Source organism: Zonotrichia albicollis, chromosome 1 (genome assembly GCF_047830755.1).
Source record: "Zonotrichia albicollis isolate bZonAlb1 chromosome 1, bZonAlb1.hap1, whole genome shotgun sequence".
NCBI classification, from domain to species: domain Eukaryota; kingdom Metazoa; phylum Chordata; class Aves; order Passeriformes; family Passerellidae; genus Zonotrichia; species Zonotrichia albicollis.
The window spans coordinates 102,151,252-102,170,665 of record NC_133819.1 but is presented as its reverse complement, the minus strand read 5'-3'; the positions used below and the strand labels follow the sequence as shown (position 1 = coordinate 102,170,665).

The 19,414-nt window shown below is 41.8% G+C and overlaps 1 protein-coding gene across 12 annotated transcripts in view; it reads right to left on the bottom strand.

The window, feature by feature from the left end:
- MPPE1 (metallophosphoesterase 1) overlaps positions 1 to 19,414 on the bottom strand; it is a 34,356-nt gene that overhangs the window by 13,244 nt on the left and 1,698 nt on the right. For 2 of the 12 annotated variants that reach the window (XM_074548317.1, XM_014266805.3), the window contains exon 1: positions 1,177 to 1,438. The exons of 1 other annotated variant lie outside the window; for it this stretch is intronic. Coding sequence is in view for 3 of the 11 variants with exons in the window: in XM_074548325.1 (XP_074404426.1) it covers positions 5,299 to 5,859; positions 6,549 to 6,639; positions 8,482 to 8,562; positions 9,129 to 9,268; positions 10,469 to 10,765 (1,170 nt within the window). In the remaining 8 variants the exon portion in view is untranslated. Of the gene's footprint in view, positions 1 to 1,176; positions 1,439 to 1,458; positions 5,860 to 6,548; positions 6,640 to 8,481; positions 8,563 to 9,128; positions 9,269 to 10,468; positions 12,740 to 19,414 lie in introns of those variants that run through there. 9 more of the 12 variants (XM_005486709.4, XM_005486708.4, XM_074548346.1 and 6 more) reach the window with 8 other exon arrangements.

Sequence of the window (19,414 nt, the reverse complement as noted above, 5' to 3'; positions counted from 1 at the left end):
TAAAAACTGAGGTGTGACTAATGATGACAGTAGGTTTCTGGGAAAAACACAATCCTACAGACAGCTCAAGCTCCTTGTAAGTGACCTTCAGCTTCAGCCATGAAGTTTCATTCTATTTGACAGATAACTCTGAAGTTGTTAAGAAACAATTTTGGTTTCTAAAATAGTTAAAAATCCTAATTTAGGACTAATATCCAGGATGTGAGCAATTACTCAACACAGTATTCAGTGATTAGCAGACCAAATCTGAATTAGTTAAATCTGACTACAGCTGTGAATATTTGGTACGTTTGAAATTTTATACTCCACATATCAGGAAAACTGGGACAAAATTACAAATCCACACAAAATTATTGTGGATTGCTTCTAAAATCTTGACCTCAGTTATATGCAGAACATAGACCAAGCTGAATTTCTTCACTGTCCTATGAACTAGCCCATTTGATGTATGTCTCAGGGAAAGTGAATACTGACACACGACTATTATATTATTTTTCCAACCAAAACCCTTATTTGATAATAGCCACTTATTTTCAAACACAAGCTTCCTATATCAGCACTACAAAGTACTTATATGAGACAAAGAGCCACTACCCTGCACCATGAAACATTTCTAAAATGCATTATCAAACAGTAGCATGACTAATACTTAATTGCATGGAATTCAGTTCTACCTAAACTTGCTTTAGCAGGAAAAAGCCACTGGCCAAATGTCACAATTCCACAATATGTGGAACTACACATATAGACTGATTAATCTGTTTAATACTCATCTTGCCTGCCTTTTAACTAGCAAACAAAATAACAACACCTTGCTTGTATGTCTCACAAGGAGGAAAGATCAAAGCAGAGGTATCTGCTAACTGGCACAGCAACGAGGACAAAAAGACAGGCAAATTCTTATCCACAGAATGTTATTATCCACAAATTTATATGGCTTTATCCTGCAAAGTAGGAAGTAGTGCTTATTTGGAAGTAAACTTTGGTAGTCTGAGACAGTCTCCTCTTCCAACAAAAACAGCATTAATTTGAGCAGAAAATGCCAGTAGGTAATTTAACTTACATTAGCCATAAAATAAATCCAGTAAATAAATAAATAAACAAATGAAAGTCACAGCTTCAAGAGCAAACTGACACCTTCAAGTTAAAAAAAAAAAAAAAAAAAAAGATACCCACACCAACAAACCAAACCTGCAATCAGGAGAATATGAAAATATCCTCAAGGCAGAACTGCCATTTTCAAAAGTCTCCGGCAGCAACAGACACAATAGTGCCCCCGAGCCGGTCCCTTCCACACACGTTCCTCCTCCCGCTGATTGTCACTGGCTGGCAGTCGTGCCATAGATATGGAACTGGCCAGAGGTGCCCCATCTGCACCCCACACCGCCAGCCTTCTTGATAGTGAAAGGAAAAGCGGAAAGGGAAATAAAAAAAAAAAAAAAAAAAACCGAACCCAACCTCATAGAAAGTCGGCGATGCAGATCGTGCTGAAAGACAGCTTCTGCTATTGGCTGAGAGAAATCCCTGCCCACTTCGCTCTGCCACCTGCCAGCCCACGGCTGCTCCCATCCCATATATCCCATCCCATATATCCGATCCCATATATCCCATCCCAGCTGACCCCCGCTGCCGGGTGCAGCTGCTGCTCCCCTGCACACGGCTCATTATTCTCATTAGAGCAGATTCCCCCATCAGAGCCGGGAGACTTTAGTTATGAGAAAAGACTGGAGGATTCCTCACTGTTTCTTGTTCTGTTCGACATTTAAAAATCAGCCTGTGGACGACGACAATTACTGAATCATTTAACAAGGGGACCAAAGTGTAAACATGCTGAAAGTGCAACTTTACACCCCAGCACTGTGGGTAAAAACACTCCAGTAACCGGCACTGCTTGCTTCTGCAGCATTCACATTTATTTTACTCATTAGCAAATGTTACAAACATTTTTGCACTTATAATTTTCTGTTATACATGCTATCCTCCTTATTTTCTTCCATGAGGTTTACTGGCAACACAGATTTGCTTTGCTTCTCTTTTGTTTCCCTTTCCCATCTCTTGTTCAGATCATTATCCAGCTTTAATGTACAGTGAGCCAAGAATGAAACAAGGGAACACAGTGGCCCATAGCCAGAGCAGGCACAAGGAGTTCTGGAGCTTTACCCTATCACTTGGTGAATGTGCAACTCTGAACACCATACACGCTTTGAGGCCAATTTCTTTATTAAATTACAACTGCATAAAACTGTCCTAACAAACCAAGGGGGACACAAGAATTTTTCAATCCTAAAGATGAAATCCTAATCCTAGTCCTATCCCTCAGGAGTGTCCATGTATTTTTATGAAGCTAAAGAAGCTGTATTAGTTTATTAGCAAGCTAAGTCTTTCTACTCTAAGCACTTTTCACTGCTCTACCACCACAATGTCACAAAGGCAGAGATGTGCACCTTTCAGAAAAACATAGGTCTGCAACGTAACTATGTTAAACTTTTGTGGCATGTCATTACAAACAGGCTGAGATTCAAATCCCCCAAGGTTCTGCAAGCTTCACCTGTAACTGGGAGCTGTCTCTTTTCATTCCCTGCTCGCCCTCTCTGAAGCAACACGACATTTCTGCCTCATGGACTATGACTTTCTGCACTCCCACTTTCCTTTTCAGCTCTTCAAATACCAGAGTTCTTCAAGCTCTTGAATCAAAAAACAGCTTCTGAGGAATTATTCTTTTGATGATGCAAAATGCTCTGAATACACTTTCCAATTCTGAACACTAAATCCTTCCTTCATCCACAATTTTTCACTTATTATTGGGATTGAAGAAAAATTCCAAGCAGAGATTTAGCATTTTTCCTTTAAGAAATCCCTCTGCAATAATGTAATGATATAATTAATTTCTGTTTGCATTAGCATATCCTTAGTGCTGAAATTCAAGCAGTCTGACAAATCTACACAGACACTTTGATTTTATGTAGCTTACAGAAAAAGATAAATTGGGAAAATCTGAAAAATAAAACAACTCCATTTTATTCCCATACACACCCATAACCAGAATATATTCTGCAAGTGTGAAAGAGATGGGTTTGAAACTCAGTTGAATTTATGCAGATCAGACTTTATTTAAATATATACACAAACAAACAAAATCTAGGTCACAAAATACAACATTTCCAAGCACTTGTCATAATGAGATCACATTGTGGAATCTGTATTATCAAACTACGGTACCACTTAAGCAATGGTAGGTTTAAATGTTGCAGTAATTACAAAAAATATGTAGAAACTCTACCTGGCATTAAATTACCTAGTAGTTACAAATGTGCAGTAAAAGGAAATCCATACATTACACTGATTTGTTTCAAGCACTTTTCATACTCATTGTTGAGTTTCACAGATTCCTGTACAGCATGTTTTAGATCTTCTATCTCTTCAAAAAAATCCTAGAAAAACCCAGAAATATTCACCTTAAACTCTTTTTTCAAAGACATTCTCAGTGAGAGCTAGTCAGGAGTTCAGTTATTCCAAGACACTTTCTGTGATTTTTCCAGTGTATGGCTGAGTTATGCAAACACAGCTATGGTGAGCCACAGCAATCAACTACAACCTTAGGTAATAATTTAATAATTTCTGCCCTGAACACACAAGCAGAGTTCAAGTTATGTTAGAGGCTGGAACACAGACTAGTAATAGGAAAAATCAGTTTTAAAAAGGAAAAAATATGGATTTACCAGACAGCTACAAAATGACAGTCCAATATGACAAGGGAATAATGACACATTCTGATTCTTTGTAAGTCAGAAATTGTTGGGAAATAAATGGACAGAAGAATATAATCACCCAAGACTTCAATTCACCAATCCTTGAATGTTCTATCTACCAAAATAACAATGTGTAACCATCTATATTTGACATTCTCCTCCCTATCCTTCCAGCATTTTTAAAGAACAGCTACATACATATAACACACAGCAACATAAAACTACCTTAAAAAGGGACCACAACCTGAAGTTTATGTATCTCTCTCGCAAGATGAAGCTCTCAGCCACACCTTGTCCCTGATTCCCAAACACAGGGATCTAGAACTCACCCTGCTTAATGCTCTGCAAGTTACATATCCAATGAACTACCACCCTCTTTTACAGTTACTCCTGCAATTAATACCATAATGTTATTTAGTTTGGGAGAAAGGACTGCAACGTAAGAAAAGAGATTATTTTTTTAAAAAATCCACAACAACAAAACAAAAAGACTTGAGGAACAAGGAAAAATCAGCTTAAACAATTTGCTGCTGAAAATAAAGCCTTATGTCACTACATTAAACTGAGTCTTCTATAGTTGGGTAAGAGCTCAGCATCTTGTTACATAACTTAAAGAATTACCAAATGTTCACACAATTTTTACACCTATAGATCTAACAAAGAATTCAAAGCCTCTGCCCTCCCTAAACTTGGAGTTCTGTCAGAGGCATAACTTTGACATGCTTAAGTTCAAGAGAAAATAGTCTTCCTTAGCTGAGTGGCCCTTCAGGACATGAATGTTTCAAGGAGTCACTCATTTCCATCTCCCCCAGAATGCCATACACTGGTTTCTTTATCTATTCTACTTGATAGCAACATATGTTCAGCCTAAAGAAGTTTCAGCTCAGGCAAAAAAGTTAAGTTTTTCAAAATCACCTACTGTTAAGTTGTCTTAAAATAAATTACCTTGTCTAATCCAGCTAATTCATTTTTTAGTGCTCTCTTTTCTGCAGACAACTTTCCATTTTCTTTCTTCAGCTTTTTAATCTCCTTCAACAATAGCTCTATATTCAAATGAAAAAATGTAGAGTTCAACCATTACAGTCAACCTCCCCCTCATATGAATCATATTACAGCTAAAGAGCTGCCTACCTTTTGTGATATTAGAAAATTATAGTTCAGCTTCTTAAGTACCTTTTTCATACAGTGATTTATTCTTAAGAACTGGCTCTGCATATCCCTGTGAAAGATATCAGGATCTGCCAGTTGGATAATCTGGATCTGCCAGATTCTTAGATGTGGGATTATTTTACAAATAATTTTACAATCCACAAAACACACATCACATGCTTTGATTATCTTTTTCTGGCACATGAGAGGGTCACATCAGCCCTTGCTGTTACACATTTCCTGAAAAATATGCCTACATTATATGATCTCATCCATCTCTTTTCTATGCTTTGAAATGGAAGAGGATCACACCTTAAATTCTGGATTTACTTATGAGAGGAAGAACGTACTGAAACCAGCACTGTCCAGGCTTGTCCAACACTTTAAGGCTAAAACCAGGTTATTCTGTGACCCAGTGTCTGAAAACCAAAGCTGGTGCAGCAAACACTATTACTAAGAGATCTGCACAGATACATCTTACTAGAATAAATACCAGCACTAAATACAGCCAGCACTCCCACCTCTGATTACAATAACAGATCCATTTCAGAAAAAGAGAAAACAGCAAACATTTTATCACAAATGCAAGGAGGAATCCTAGATTATAAAACGCTATTTTTATACAACCAGTTTTCAAAAACGAAAAAAACATTTTAAATACTGCTGGTTGAAGGAGAAGAAATAGCCTGGAGTGGCTGTTTCTGGAGAAATAAAATGCATTCTCTCTGCTAGGCATACTGGAAGGAACATCATCAAAATAAACTGTACCATTACCTAAATATCTACCACAACAGGCTTCCTTCTCTGCAGAAATGTCCTTGTGAGAAGTTACTCCTCCCTCTGGGGTTTGACTTCGTTTTCTAGAAACAGCACTAGTTTTCCAAGAAACCTTTTTACATTCCAGTTGCTCAATTCTTTGCCTCTGCTCTTGAAGATTATGCTCTAGCTCATTAATTTTTATCTGTCAAGAAAATCTTTTTTAAATGCATAGAAAAAGCACAGTTCAACTGAATACCAATGGAAACATTTCCCAAATGCAAACCTAGAGCCTTCAATTGCTGATTTAAAAACTACATTCACCCAAAGAGTCCGAAAGGGAAAAAAAAGCAAAGCACAGATGAAGAAATTATACTGGTGAGCTGCAATGCTCAATCCATGCCTGCAGAGGCAATATCCTCTTGAAGCTTCTAGAACTGCTCCTGACCACACAATCCCACCTTCACTCCAGTTATGATGCCAGATTCTTTGCACAGCAGGGCCACAGACCTTGCTATCCAAAAGAACACTCTTTGTCTTCATCTGGTTTGCCTTCTGCTGAACTTCTGAGAAAAATCAGCTCATGACACATGCAGGAAAACACCAGGGCTGGTGCAAAAGAGGTCACAAGGTGCATATACAATTGGAAGGAGAGGTAGGTGGATGAGTAAAGAAAAAACCAAGGGAAGACATCTTTGTGCTACAGACACACCAACGACAGAGTTCACTTCTAAAGCGAACTACAGGCTACCCCTCCAGTATCCCTGGAGTCATGGGAAACTAAGTACAAAAAGAAAAGCATGGTCTCATTTCACAAATGTAAGAATTACTTTTCAGTCTTCCTAAAAGCTTATGTTTGGCTGTTTGATACCAGCTCCAACAAATTCTACTTACAGTGAGATTTTTAATGGCTTCACTTTGCTCCTTGTTTGTTTTGGTTTCTTTAACATAACGCTTCTGAAGCTCATTATACATCTGAAGCAGTCTAAAACAGAAATGCATAAACTGCTGTGAAACATGAGAGACAACAAAATGTGGCATCATTTATGGTCAAAGTACTAGAGATGACCCACAGAGATCACTTGGCCGGCAGCTGTGCTGCAGAGACTCCTAATAGAAATATTCAAGATGGCAGTGAATGAGATGTGACTGTCAACACAGAAAGAGAAAGCACCAGAAAATAACAGCAAAGCAACTTAAAAGAATGGTCTGTATGGATGGCAAAGAACCCTTTTTACTCAGCCAGACTGAGGCTCCCATTGTTTTTGTCCAGCACACATGGCCACGCTCTGATTAAACCTCAGTGCACACCACTCTTTGAGGGAAGACAGCAGCAACAGGAGGCTGGCAGTGATTTGCAGCATGCCACACACAGCATTCCTCCCCCCATTAGCACAACAGGAATAGCAAAAGGACACTCCTAAAGGATTTTAAAAAGTTTTTCCAACACCTATCAAGAACCCATGATAAGGACACATGAGGCAGCTCCCAGCTCTCTGTGTTGCACAAAACATCTCATTGCTTCCAAGTGTGTGGGTGTGAGGATATGAGTGAATGAAATCTATGTGAAAGTGAGTGGGTAAAATAAATGTCAAATAAACAGATTAGGGTTGTTAGCTTTCCCTCTGATATTATTTTGTATTGTGTTCTGCTGTACTAATTTCCTACCATATTTCATAGCCAACATACACAAGGCCCACAGTTCAGCTGATGGACATGAGCAAACATTTTCCCTGTTTTTTTAGGAATTACAGTAAGAGCTGCCATTCATAATAAGTCATGACTGCACACCACAAGCACGATGAGCAATACCATAGTGCAGCACAGCTTTGTGCAAGAACACACAAACAAATGCTAGGAAAAAAAGCTAGGTCAGGTTACCTACATGCAATGTAGCAAAGGCAGGTACAGCACTCAATTCAAAGACTAAGTTGAACTTCTCCTACATGAGCACCTAACCAGGAACTCAGTTTGAGCCCAGAGCCAGTCACCCAGTCTTCCTATGTAACTACACAGCTTGCAAAGAGAGCCTGGCACACTGTAAACATATTAAAAAAAAGAAAATGGGTCTTGTACAGCCACATAAAAACACTAAAATCAGGGCACTTGGCCAAAGAGCAGCAGAGATCTGTGTAAGATCCACATTTATGTAAGTGGACAAAAAGCAGCCTTTGAAGGGGTGAGCAGCCTAGAACTGTACAATTTAACAATCAAGTCACAGAGGGATGGAGCAATGTTTTACATAGCTTGCCTAGTTGTTAAAATGTTCCAGTACATTTTTCTTTAAAGACAAAATTGTAGCTTTTGCATCAGAAAAGCAGTTACAAGAGTTAAATTCTATCACTTATTGGCAAACTACAGTAAGTAGTGGCTCAACTCTAAAATTATTAGACTGAAAATTAGAACTGCTACTTTAGCTTATTTCAAAACCAGCCAATAAATTTTATATGCACAAAACAGTGAGCAATATAAAATGAGCTGAGCAAGGTTTTATAAAATAGAAGTGAAATGACAAAATTCTAGGTTGAAAAATCTTAAAAAAAGATCATATGTGTGCACACAGACACATGAAGAAGGTTTCTAGCTCATTGACTTTCTCTCAATGAATTACTTGAGAAAGAAATCCAGTCTGCTCCTTGCTAGGTGCTATTTTCAAGGTTAACCCAAGATTTTGTAATTATTTTTAAAATGTGAAGGGCTTTCCATTGTTTCAAAGGCTGAAAGCCACTTGCATAACAGCTTTAAAAAATCAGCTGACTTAACCATGAACATTTTCTACACTACAGAGAAGAATATTTCTGTGAAGAAGCAGTTTCCAAGAACTCACCTGACACTGTCACTCTCTAGAACCAGATCCTTGCTGTCTCCACCCTTAGGCCATAAATGGGTTTCTGTTTGAACCTGAACACTTAATTGAAACAAACACAACAGCTTCATAAAATCATATTTCACCAATTTAATTTAATTGCACAAAGCAACTGAAAAAGGTCAAGTTACTTTTCAGTTTGATTTTATGGTAGAGGTTTCCAGGCAGGACCACAAACACACCAAAACTTAAGCCTTGGAAGATTTTTGTGATCTGGTGTGTAAATCCTGGCAGAATACTCTCCAAACCACTGGTTTGGCAGGCCCTTAGGTCCTAAATCTTTTAAGCAGCATGGATGCTGCTCAATTTATCTCTATCTTACTACTTTTTAGTGGAAAAAAGTGTAAAAACCTTTGTAGTTTGACAGAGTATTACTTTTTGATATGAAAACTGTTTCTTTCACTGCAATAAATTTTGTACAAGATGCCCCAGATGTTCTTTGATCCTCTACAGACCCCCAGCATTTTCCACCCCACCATCCTGTTCACAGATGGTGCCTCAAAATACACAGAGCAGACAATGCCTAGCTCATCTTAAGGACATGCAAACAAAAGTCCTGAAATGCTGCACTTTTTTGATGCAAAAGAGAAACATTTGACAAGTCTTACTCTCTGCTTGTGCCACAGACATGCATTAACTGCTGCAGATACAGTTGTTCTTGGATCTGATCCAGATTCCTTTCTAGCTCCTTATTTTTTATATGTAGTTTTTTCACCTTCTTGACTAACTGCTCATTTTCATCAGTGAGCTGAAAAGGAAGAGAATGGATAAACAAAAAATCAAGGAACACCTTCAAATCAAATCTTAAGTAAGCTGATAACGCTTCAAATTAAAACCCTCTTCCAAAAACTTTACTACATTTTTCCTGAACCATAGAAGCATCTAAAAGGAAAATGGCAGGAAAAACAACTGGCTTCAAATTTTATGAACATTTGACTACAACAAAGCTCCTTTAACACATATCTATTAAAGGTGTCTAATGTAACTTCATCATTCATTAACTCATTAAGGAATGTAGGGAACTGGTTTTGCATTTAAAATTAATCACAGAGGGACAAAGCACCCAAGTTATACTCCTGAACTATCAACACCAGCTCTGCAACCAAGCTGGTATTTATTTTTTATTTAACCTCACCAGAAACAAAAAGACAGCCACGCTGGCTGAACTTCTTGCATCCATGTCTGCTGAACCTTGCCCAGCAGTATGCAGTCACATATATATATTATATAATATTTTATATATTATTATATAATTATAGAGTAATATGAGGCAATATATATCTATATGCATTTTGTAGATATAATTATATGTATATATATATTAATGTATATATAATATATATGTACATATATATTGTATATAAAATAAACAAAGCTATATATAAGGCAATTTATTATACATACATAATACATATAACTATGTATTTACAGTTATATATATAACATATATAGCTACAGGGTATGCATATATATAGCATTTATATGTGTATATATATATAAATTACTGTATATATAATATATAACATATATATGTACATAACATATATGTATATATATACATGATGTATAAAGCTATGTATAAGGCTTTATACATCATGTATATATATACATATATATGTATATGATACATACACAATACATAGAACTGTATTTATAGTTATATATATGACATATATAACTACAGGGGATGCATATACATAGCATTTATGTGTGTGCATGTGTGTATATATATGTACGTACATATATAAAACTCTTATTTATATATACACAAACATATATAAGTGTAATGCTTTATCCTACAGGGTACTGAGCACACCCGACGCCCTGGGCCAGCGCCGAGCCCCACGCTGCGCTCTCAGCCTGAGCTCGGCGCCGAAGGCAAACCCGGCCCAGCCGAGCCCGCCGCGCCCTCCCGGGCCGGGCTCCCGGGAGCAGGGGCGGCACTCACTTGGAGGCACCTGTGTACGACGGGCAGCGCCATGGCGAGCGCCGGGACAGCGGGCGGGATAAACCGGGTCGGGCCCCGGGATAGGCCGCCGGGGTAGGCCGGGATGAGCCACAGGATAGGCCGGGATAGGCCGCTGGGGTAGGCCGGGATGGGCCGGATGAGCCCCAGGATAGGCAGGGACGGCCCCGGGATAGGCGGGACGGGCCCCGGGATAGGCGGCACAGACCGCGAGAGAGGCCGGGGTGGGCGGGACGGACCCGAGAGAGGCCGGGATAGGCCGCCGGAGCAGGCCGGCATAGGCCGGGATGGGCGGGGTGAGCCCCAGGATAGGCCAGGAGCGGCCCGGGATAGGCCGCGAGCCGGGACGTCAGAGCCGAGCGCCCGCCGGGCCGTGCGGGTGCGCTGCTGCTGCTGCTGCTGCTGCCGCCGCCGTCGCTGCGGGCCGGGAGCGGAGCTCTTGCCTAGCCCGGGGCGGCCGGGCCTGTTCCGGTCCTGGGGAAACAGCCCAGTCCCTTTTCAGTTGTCATTAGTGTTATTCGCGGGCTTAGTTGGTGCGTGTCAGTCTCAGGGCGCAGGGCTCGGAGCTGGGCTCGATGATCCTGCTGGGTCCCTTCCATCTCAGCAGGTTCTGTGACTCTCTGTGGCGGACAGGCACCCGACAGCGGGATACTGAGAACTCTGCCGGCCGCAGATGGCACGGATACACCAACACAGGCCAAGTGAGGGATCCCTGCAAAAGCAGGTTCTGCGTCTCCCCCCATCACAACGGGTCCCAGTGACATCCCCCCGGCAGGAGACAGGAGTGCCTGGAAATGCTGCTGCCTCCCGGGGAGCAGGGGCTGTGTCCTCGGTGCTGGGGTGCTTGCTGTTGCTGCTTCTTGCTGAGCTTGGCCTTTTGTGTATAAATATCTAAAGGGAGGGTAGCCAAGAGGATGGGGCCAGGCTCTTTCTCGGTGGTGCCAAGCAATAGGACGAGAGGCAATAGGCACAAACTGACCTGCAGGAAGTTCCGCTAGGATTTGAGGAAGAACTTCTTTACTGTGGGGTGACCACACACTGGAACACATTACCCAGAGAGGACACATTACCATCTGGACACAATCCTGTTCCGTGTGCTCTGGGATGGCCCTGGTTGAGCAGGGAGGTTGGAGCAGATGACCCACTGTGATTCCTTCCAACCTAACCCAGTCTGTGATTCTGTGATTTAGGTTTTTTATTTTTCTGGGGTTTTTTTTTTAGCAGACCAGGCTGCCGGGCACACAGGCAGGACAAAAGCATTCCACCCTCAGGACTGCACCTTACAGACACCAGCAACAGGCACTCAGCAGCCACAGGAAGAGCAGCTATCACAGCAAGACTGACCCAAATCAGTGACTCTTGCCTGCTGGTCTTCCAGGCCTTTGTCAGTAGCAGTTTAAAACCCTTCCTGTTCCTCTCTCATTTGCTAGGTCTCAAATCTGAGTCTTCTCTTGATCTCTGCATCTCCTGTCTTTGTACAAAATCTTGCCTCACTCATTTCTTAAAGCACATCATATTTCCTTTTTTTCCATTTTTCTACTTTTCTTTTTTTTGTGCATGCCACCTGCCCCTCCATCTTGACCAGGTAACCCACCCGACTGCAGTGCCTGGCAAATTTTGCATAGAACCAATCACAAAATCATAGAACACTAAGGGTTAGAAGGGACCTTTGAAGATCCTCTAGTCCCAAGCCTGCTGTCCTGTGCAGGGATACCTCCCACAAGACCAGGTTGCCATCCAGCCTGGCCTTGAGCACTGGCCAGGGCTGGGGTACCCATAACCTCCCTGGATAACCTGTTCCAGTGCCTCACCCTCACAGTAAAGAACTTCTTCCTAATATCCAGCCTGAATTTCCCCTTTCCATTTGTACTCATTACTCCTTGTCCTGTCACCACTGTTCCTGACAGAGTCCCTCTCCAGCTTCCCTGTAGGCCCCCTGGATTCTGGCAGCTTGCTGTGAGGCCTGAAGAGCCCCAGCTTGCTCAGCCTGCTGTGCCTGGGAAGAGGCTGTGGATGTGACAGGAGCTCATCACTGCCTGCTTGTGAGCCAACAATTCACTGGAAACATGGCAGGAGACAGGTCAGGTTGGGCCGCAAGCAAGAACTGTCACACACCTCTGGCTCCAGGGCACAACCTGGCATCTCTCCTCCTCCACTCTCAACCCAGTCAGCCATCCAGTCAACTTGTTGAACTTCACACCGGGGTCACAGTGAAAGGTGAAAGCCTTGTCTATATTCAGCTCAGGCTTTGCTGAATATAGACAATGGGCACAAGATCCCAGCTCATTCAGCACCCTGAGAGTCCATGTGAGGGAAGGACTTGCCATGGTGTTACCTGCTGCCAGGCATGCTGCCTGGGAAGACTTCTGCTTTGGTTCCTTAGAAGCAGCCACCCAACACTGCTAACTGCTGGAGCCTGTGACAAATCACCTTGACTCCAAATTGCCTGGTGTCAAAATTGCTGCTTCAATCAGCAACTGACATGGAATGAACTAGCAGTGGACAGTTCATGCTGTGGAAACCACAAGATCACTTCTTGGTAAAAGGATAGCTGGATGTAACTAGCTAAAGTAGCAGCAAGGAAAAAATAAACTTGGGAGGGATGGTAGCAGCCAGCAATGCCATGGTGCTGTAGGGAAAGGGAAATCCCATTTTCAGATAAAGTAGCAATACCGTGAGATGCAGTTACTCAGTTTTATTCTGGTTTATCCAACAGAAACAATGTCTCAGGTGAGGAGACTGTAAAACAGGAATAAAAACTACATAGAGAAGAAAATACAGCATATCAGGACGTGTTGAAATCAGACTCATTTTAACTGACTTTGGTTATTGTAAAGGATAGTAGTAATTGTTTGCTGTGTCTTCCAGAGGAGAATGAGCACAAATAAAGTTACTGTCTAACAGAGTAGACATCTCTCATCCCTTCAACTGGATGACAGGGAGAATTTCTTTATATCAATGAGAAAAATCCACATAGTTCTTCCTCACTATATATTTTAATAAACATCAGAGAATTATCAGGCATGACTTTGAATAAAGGTACACCTAATATGCACATCACAATGAAAAGAGCAAGTAGACAAAAAGTCTTTTCCAGGCCACTATTTCAATGAATCTATGTTACTGATTTAGAAGAAAACACACTCTGATATAACAGAGATTCTGATTTTTTGCAAAACTTTGTAAAATTACTTCAGAAATAATTTTTCCAGTGACAAAGAGAAGCTGAAGGGTAAGAGTGCATTGGAGAGAGATCAGCACAGTGGAATCCCAGAGAGATGCGTAGTCTCCCTCACAGGAGATATTTGAGAACCATCTGGACACAATCCTGTGCCGTGTGCCCTGGGATGACCCTGGTTGAGCAGGGAGGTTGGAGCAGATGACCCACTGTGATCCCTTCCAACCCAACCCATTCTGTGACTCTCATGTGTGAAACCTGCAGGCCCAGTTTCCCCAGCTCTTCCAGCAACACAACAACCAGTTCTGGGCACGCTGCTGCTCTCCTGATACCCAGGAGTTGACAGTGCAGCTGTGCCCAGTCTTTAAGACCCAAGTGTCTTCAAAACTGTCCTGGGGTGACGTTATGATGCTTGTATATCCCCATTCATCTGTTCTGTGCCTTTAAGACCGGCTCTGAAGAGTGGAAGTTTTGTTTGGGTTTCTCTTATCAGGGACACAGAGACAAAGCGGTACATAGGGCTGTTTTTTCACTTCTTGCTTCAGCTTGCTGCTTTTGCTTGCTCTCTTTTTCTGCTCTTGCTTCTGCTCTGCTTTCGCCTCTGCCTATTAGCTAGTTCTAGCTAAACAGTCCACATTCCTTCCTGGACTGTTTCTCCTCTCCTGTTTCTGTGACCATCTCGAACCTGCTCCGGACTGGGACCCGGCAACACCGAAGGTTTGGCTGCAGCAGCTGCCCCAGCGCCGGAGGGACTGAGAACAGAGCAACCACCCCCGAAAGAGACTTTCTGATTTTGCCATCTTTCTCAGAGCAGTGTCATCGGGTATTGTTCATTTTGTGTGCTGGGGGGTGCTGGGTCAGTCAAATAAACAGGTTCTTTCCACCTCTCTCCGAGGAATTTTTTCCCCGAACCGGTTGGGGGGAGGGGCCGTGTGGGTTTTGCTTTCTGGAGGGGCCCTCCTTTGCAGATTCTTTAACAAATTTGCCCTAAACCAGGACAAAAACTCAGGAACTGTTACCAGTAGTACACAAAAAAGTTGGGAAATAGACCAACAGAGCTAAAATGGAAACAAGAATTCCTGATTTCTGACCTGTAAGGCAGGCCATGCAGCCCCCTTCTTTCCCAGTTTTCCATGCCTGGCAGGGGAATTGATGACAACCAGGTTTCTCAACTATGCAGGAGTTTGAAAGATGCAGATTTTGTCAAACAAGCATTGATCCATCCAAATGATACAAAAAAACCCTACTTGTATCTTGCAACTTTTGGGAAAAGCTACAGCTGAAGTTCTTGTTGGTTTAATGATGCACATTATGATCAAACATCTTCAAAATCACCATTGATTTTGAGAGGCTCCACTTCAAAATGAGCATCCATTCTTCCAAATTTTAAGATACTCCATCAATTTGTAAAATTGGCCCAAGGTGGGTAGCACTTTTTGAAAATCAAAAAGCTCCTATTAGCCTATTTGTGTACAAAACACCCTATTATTTATACAAATGATAAAAGACTGATGTGTACTTGATTAGGAAATATGTTCATTTTCCAAAGATCCTAGCAACACATTATTTTAAAAAACTTCTCAGTGGAAGTGAATGTATGAAATGCCACTAAGATACTTTCCACTGTAAATAATGATAGCAGAAATATTTCCTTACACTATTATTCAGTTCATTTGTTGAACACAATCTTTTTTCCTTGCATTTTTGTTTTAATGTAATTTGGTATGAACAAAGACGCATTTCATGCTGGCTTACATAAATGAAAATGTCATTGATTGGAGTGGTGCTGAGTCTCCTATTTGCTGCCAGACAGCAAGAATGTGACCCATTTCACCCTTTTTCACCTCCATGTGCTCCAAAGTCATTGATTTGTCAGAAAATACAGAAGCATGGGATTATACAGCCCTACAATATGATGGAACCCTACAGTAACTCTCAAGTGTAGCCTTTTTCTACACAGATTAAAGGTGAATATGTGTCCTTTCAACCCCCAGAGAGAGCTACCATCCTCATCTGATTTTCCAGGAATGAAAATTTTCCTATGAAAATCTACATGCCTTTGTAAATCATGTACAAAATTCACCTGCCCCAAATGAATCTCTTATTCCATCCACCCACTGTGGCAGCAGTGACTTCTTCCTGAGTCCCTTCCAGGCTGGAAGATGTCAAGACTAAACGTGATTTTTCTGCCTGGTGTGTTCTGTGGCACAATCGGGGCTGCCAGTCTCACACCCAAATGCCAGTTGAAAAATCACGGAACAGCCTTAAACAAAACGGCCAACGTGGGATAAAAGGCCCTTTTTCCCATCTTGTTCAGATCTTTGGTCACGGAGTAATGATCCCATTTCTGTTCAGGAACCTACCCTGAAACAGGGAGAAGCAGTTGGGCTTTCCCAAGCCTCAGAACAACCGCTTTGGCTAAAAGCAGAAGTTCAGAGTTCAGTTCATGAACATTTCCTGCATATCAAGAGAAAAAGCACCAAGACATGATTGGATTAAAGGTGACCATTTGCAGAACTGGAAACAAAAAATGCTTTCTCATAATATATAATAAAGTCAATTTAATCTTAAAGCTGGCAAAACCAGAGGCAATATTTATTAAAGCAAATTAGGCTACAGGCATCCTTGTCACAGCACACTGACAGAAGTTCTGTATCCCCTTCAGTGATAGGAACATCAAGTTATAATAGTAGATTGTTTTCAGTGGATAATGTTCAGTGTTTACAGTGGATCAAAATACAATACCAGCACGCATGTGGCAGTGTGCTCTTCTCCCTTCAAGGCCAGGGAAAAATACCTTTTTATTTTATACCCACAGACGTGGTCAAGGGAAAAGAGTAACAGCTTGGGACTGTATAACCTTGTCACAGAACCCCCTAGAGAGAAGAAAAACATCTCTCATTGTAGAATCAAAGGCACTCACACCTCAGGAAAATTCTTGCAGCTATACCTCCTGGAAAAGAAAATTTCCCAGGATGACAGAGCCAGTCTGAAAACTCCTGAAAAAAACCTGAAGAATGTAATTTTACGTAGAGCTATCTGTTGTGCCTTGAAGTGACAAAATATTTCCTTGTTATAACTTACCCCCAGGGTAGATCTAAATGGAGAGCCTTGCACTGTATGTTTAAGACAGTTTCTTAGTTTATGGCAGGAGGGAAAATGTGGACTGTGTCTAAGCAGTGATCCCTGAGCCTTCTGGACATAGAGAAGAAAGATGGTCAGAGTATGGCTCTGTGTGATAGAAAGGGAACACAAGAAATGTCTCATACACCACTCAGAACAGTGCATTAATCAAGCATTATGCCATAAATAACTCAATAGCGAGCATTATGAAAAACAGCGCCAGTGTTTTCCTGAGTGTGTCTGATGGAGCAGAAGTGGGATCAGCACAGCTCTTCTGGGGAGTTCAGCAAGAAGAAAGAGCATCTCCTTATGATCTAACTTCCCTTCTTGTAGGCAAAAGGAAAATCTGGGCCAAACAGCCTCTTTCATCAGGTATAAAATTTCCCATTGCAACATTAGGATTACATTAAACTACAACATTGTGGCAGTTTGCACAAACAAAAAGCTGCTCGGCTGGGTTACCACGTAAAAGCAGGCTCAAACTACATGCTTTGTGAGATTCCTGATAAAACCTCTGGGGAAAAGGACTAGAGATGGTAAACAACAATTTTATATGACTAATCCAATATAATCCTATGCTGGGTAAAAAAGCCATCTGCATGGATTCCCACTGAAGTGCACTTTAAAAACAGTGCAGCAAGCCTCTGGCTGTCACACCGAGGAAACGCTCTTTCTCACTCAGGCTAATAATTCCAAAAGATTTCTTCCTTTTTCTTTTTTTTCACCCCTCTGTTTCTATTAAAGCTGTTATACACTTGTCCTCCCATTTTATTCCCTGTTAGGAGATCACCCATCAAACCCGTGAAGTGACAAAGATCCACACTGGAAGGCATCTGAGGATTCCATGTGGACGGCCGGGTAGCTACAGTGAGGTCACCCTCTCTCTGCAAAACCACAACCTTTTTTACTACATCACTGCAGCCTGCAATTGCTGTCAGAGTAGAGAATGGCAAGCTGTCTGCTGAGGCAGAATTAAATCAATTCCAGCTGCGGCAGCTTCCCCCCGCCCCTCCCGAGTGACCCTGGGTTCTGCCCTGAGCAGAGCGTGGTGGGGAGCCCTGTGTGGCACACAGAGCAGCTTAGGGCAGGAAGGGAAGGAGACTGCCAGCCCCAGCTGAGCCACACCTCAGTCAATTGGGGCTTCACACCCCGGGAGAGAAGGAAATCCGGGACTAGACTCCCTTCTCTCCTCTGAGGTCAGAGAGAAGAGGTTTTCCCCTCCAGTGAGCATTCATTGTCTCAGGGAAGGAAGTCTGACATCCACACAAATGTGCCTGGGGCTCAGGAGGATTGAGGCAGACAAAACACCCAAGAAACACTTGTATTTCAGGTTCATCAGGATGGGCCCATTCCAAGTGGACGAGATTAAACACGTGGCGTGTGTGTAGGTTACGAAAGGCATGTGAGAGGAACTGGCTACTGTTTGGGGTTATGAAAGATCAGAGGTTATGAAAGACCTTGGCAGTTATGAAAGATGAGTGAAGAGTCTGATCCAGCAAGACAGAGAGCAGCCTCAACCAGCTCGGGGGTGAATGGATAGTCAAAATCAGCCAGCAGCTCACATCAGGAAGCTCACACTGCCTGGGCAGGTCTAGGCTAAGGAACCTTTGAAAAAATCATAGGAGAATGATAAGGGGAAATATTACCATTTAAAGCTGTATTTTTTGCAAAGTATTTTGGAAGGTCTTAAAATAATAGCTGCAGTTACTGATTTTGTAAGTATTTTTTACTGGCCTTCTAGTTCTGTTTTAAATCTACCTGCACAAGTCACATAGCTGCAGTGAATTTGTAAAAAATGAGGTCTCATTCAGATATTTTGGCTTCTCAAATTCAGTCTCTGGTGACCCTATTATTACTATTCTGCCACCAGAATGAAGAGAAGGCTGAGGAAATTGTCCTGTTCAAATGCCTATTTTCCAGACGTCACTTAGAAAGAGGACATACTCCTGCTAAGAAAAATATTGAGGAGAGCACCTCCCCCTCTCTGTAACAGTACTTCTCTGTGATGTTGTAACTTCCTGTACATACCTTCAGTGGGGTTACTTGTGTATCCTGCCTACTGCACTGTAATTCACACTGCCTGCTTTTAAAACATGCCTTAAACAGCCTTCCAAACGCCCCTGTGGCAGCCTAATAACAACAAATCTCCAGGCATTGAGGCAGACCCAAGGCATACCCAAGGGAAGAAACCATCTGCACTACATCAGAATAGGATCTAGCCTGTTTCAGCAATAGGTATACACTTTTATTGTTGGTAAAGTCAGTAACTAAAACTTTGTAGTTCAAGGAAAACCACAGAAAACACTTCTATCATGATCTGAGATGCTTCCTAGAATGCAAGGTCATGATTAACTGTACATTTTCTTTTTCACCAAAGTTAAAGCTGTCTATACCACATCTCAGCAGTCCACAAATCTCACCAGGAAATACATTTACCCATCTGGCCCCACACAGAAACTCTCTAGGGAAGGTCCTGAAGACACCTCATGCTACAGCAGCAGTAAAAAGCACAGATTCCTAGATTTCCAGAAACTAAAGGAAACTCAGATTAAAGAAGGATCCAGATAAATTCTGTTCTATACTAGTCCAAATTACACTGCATATTTGTAGGAATATTGCACTTATGG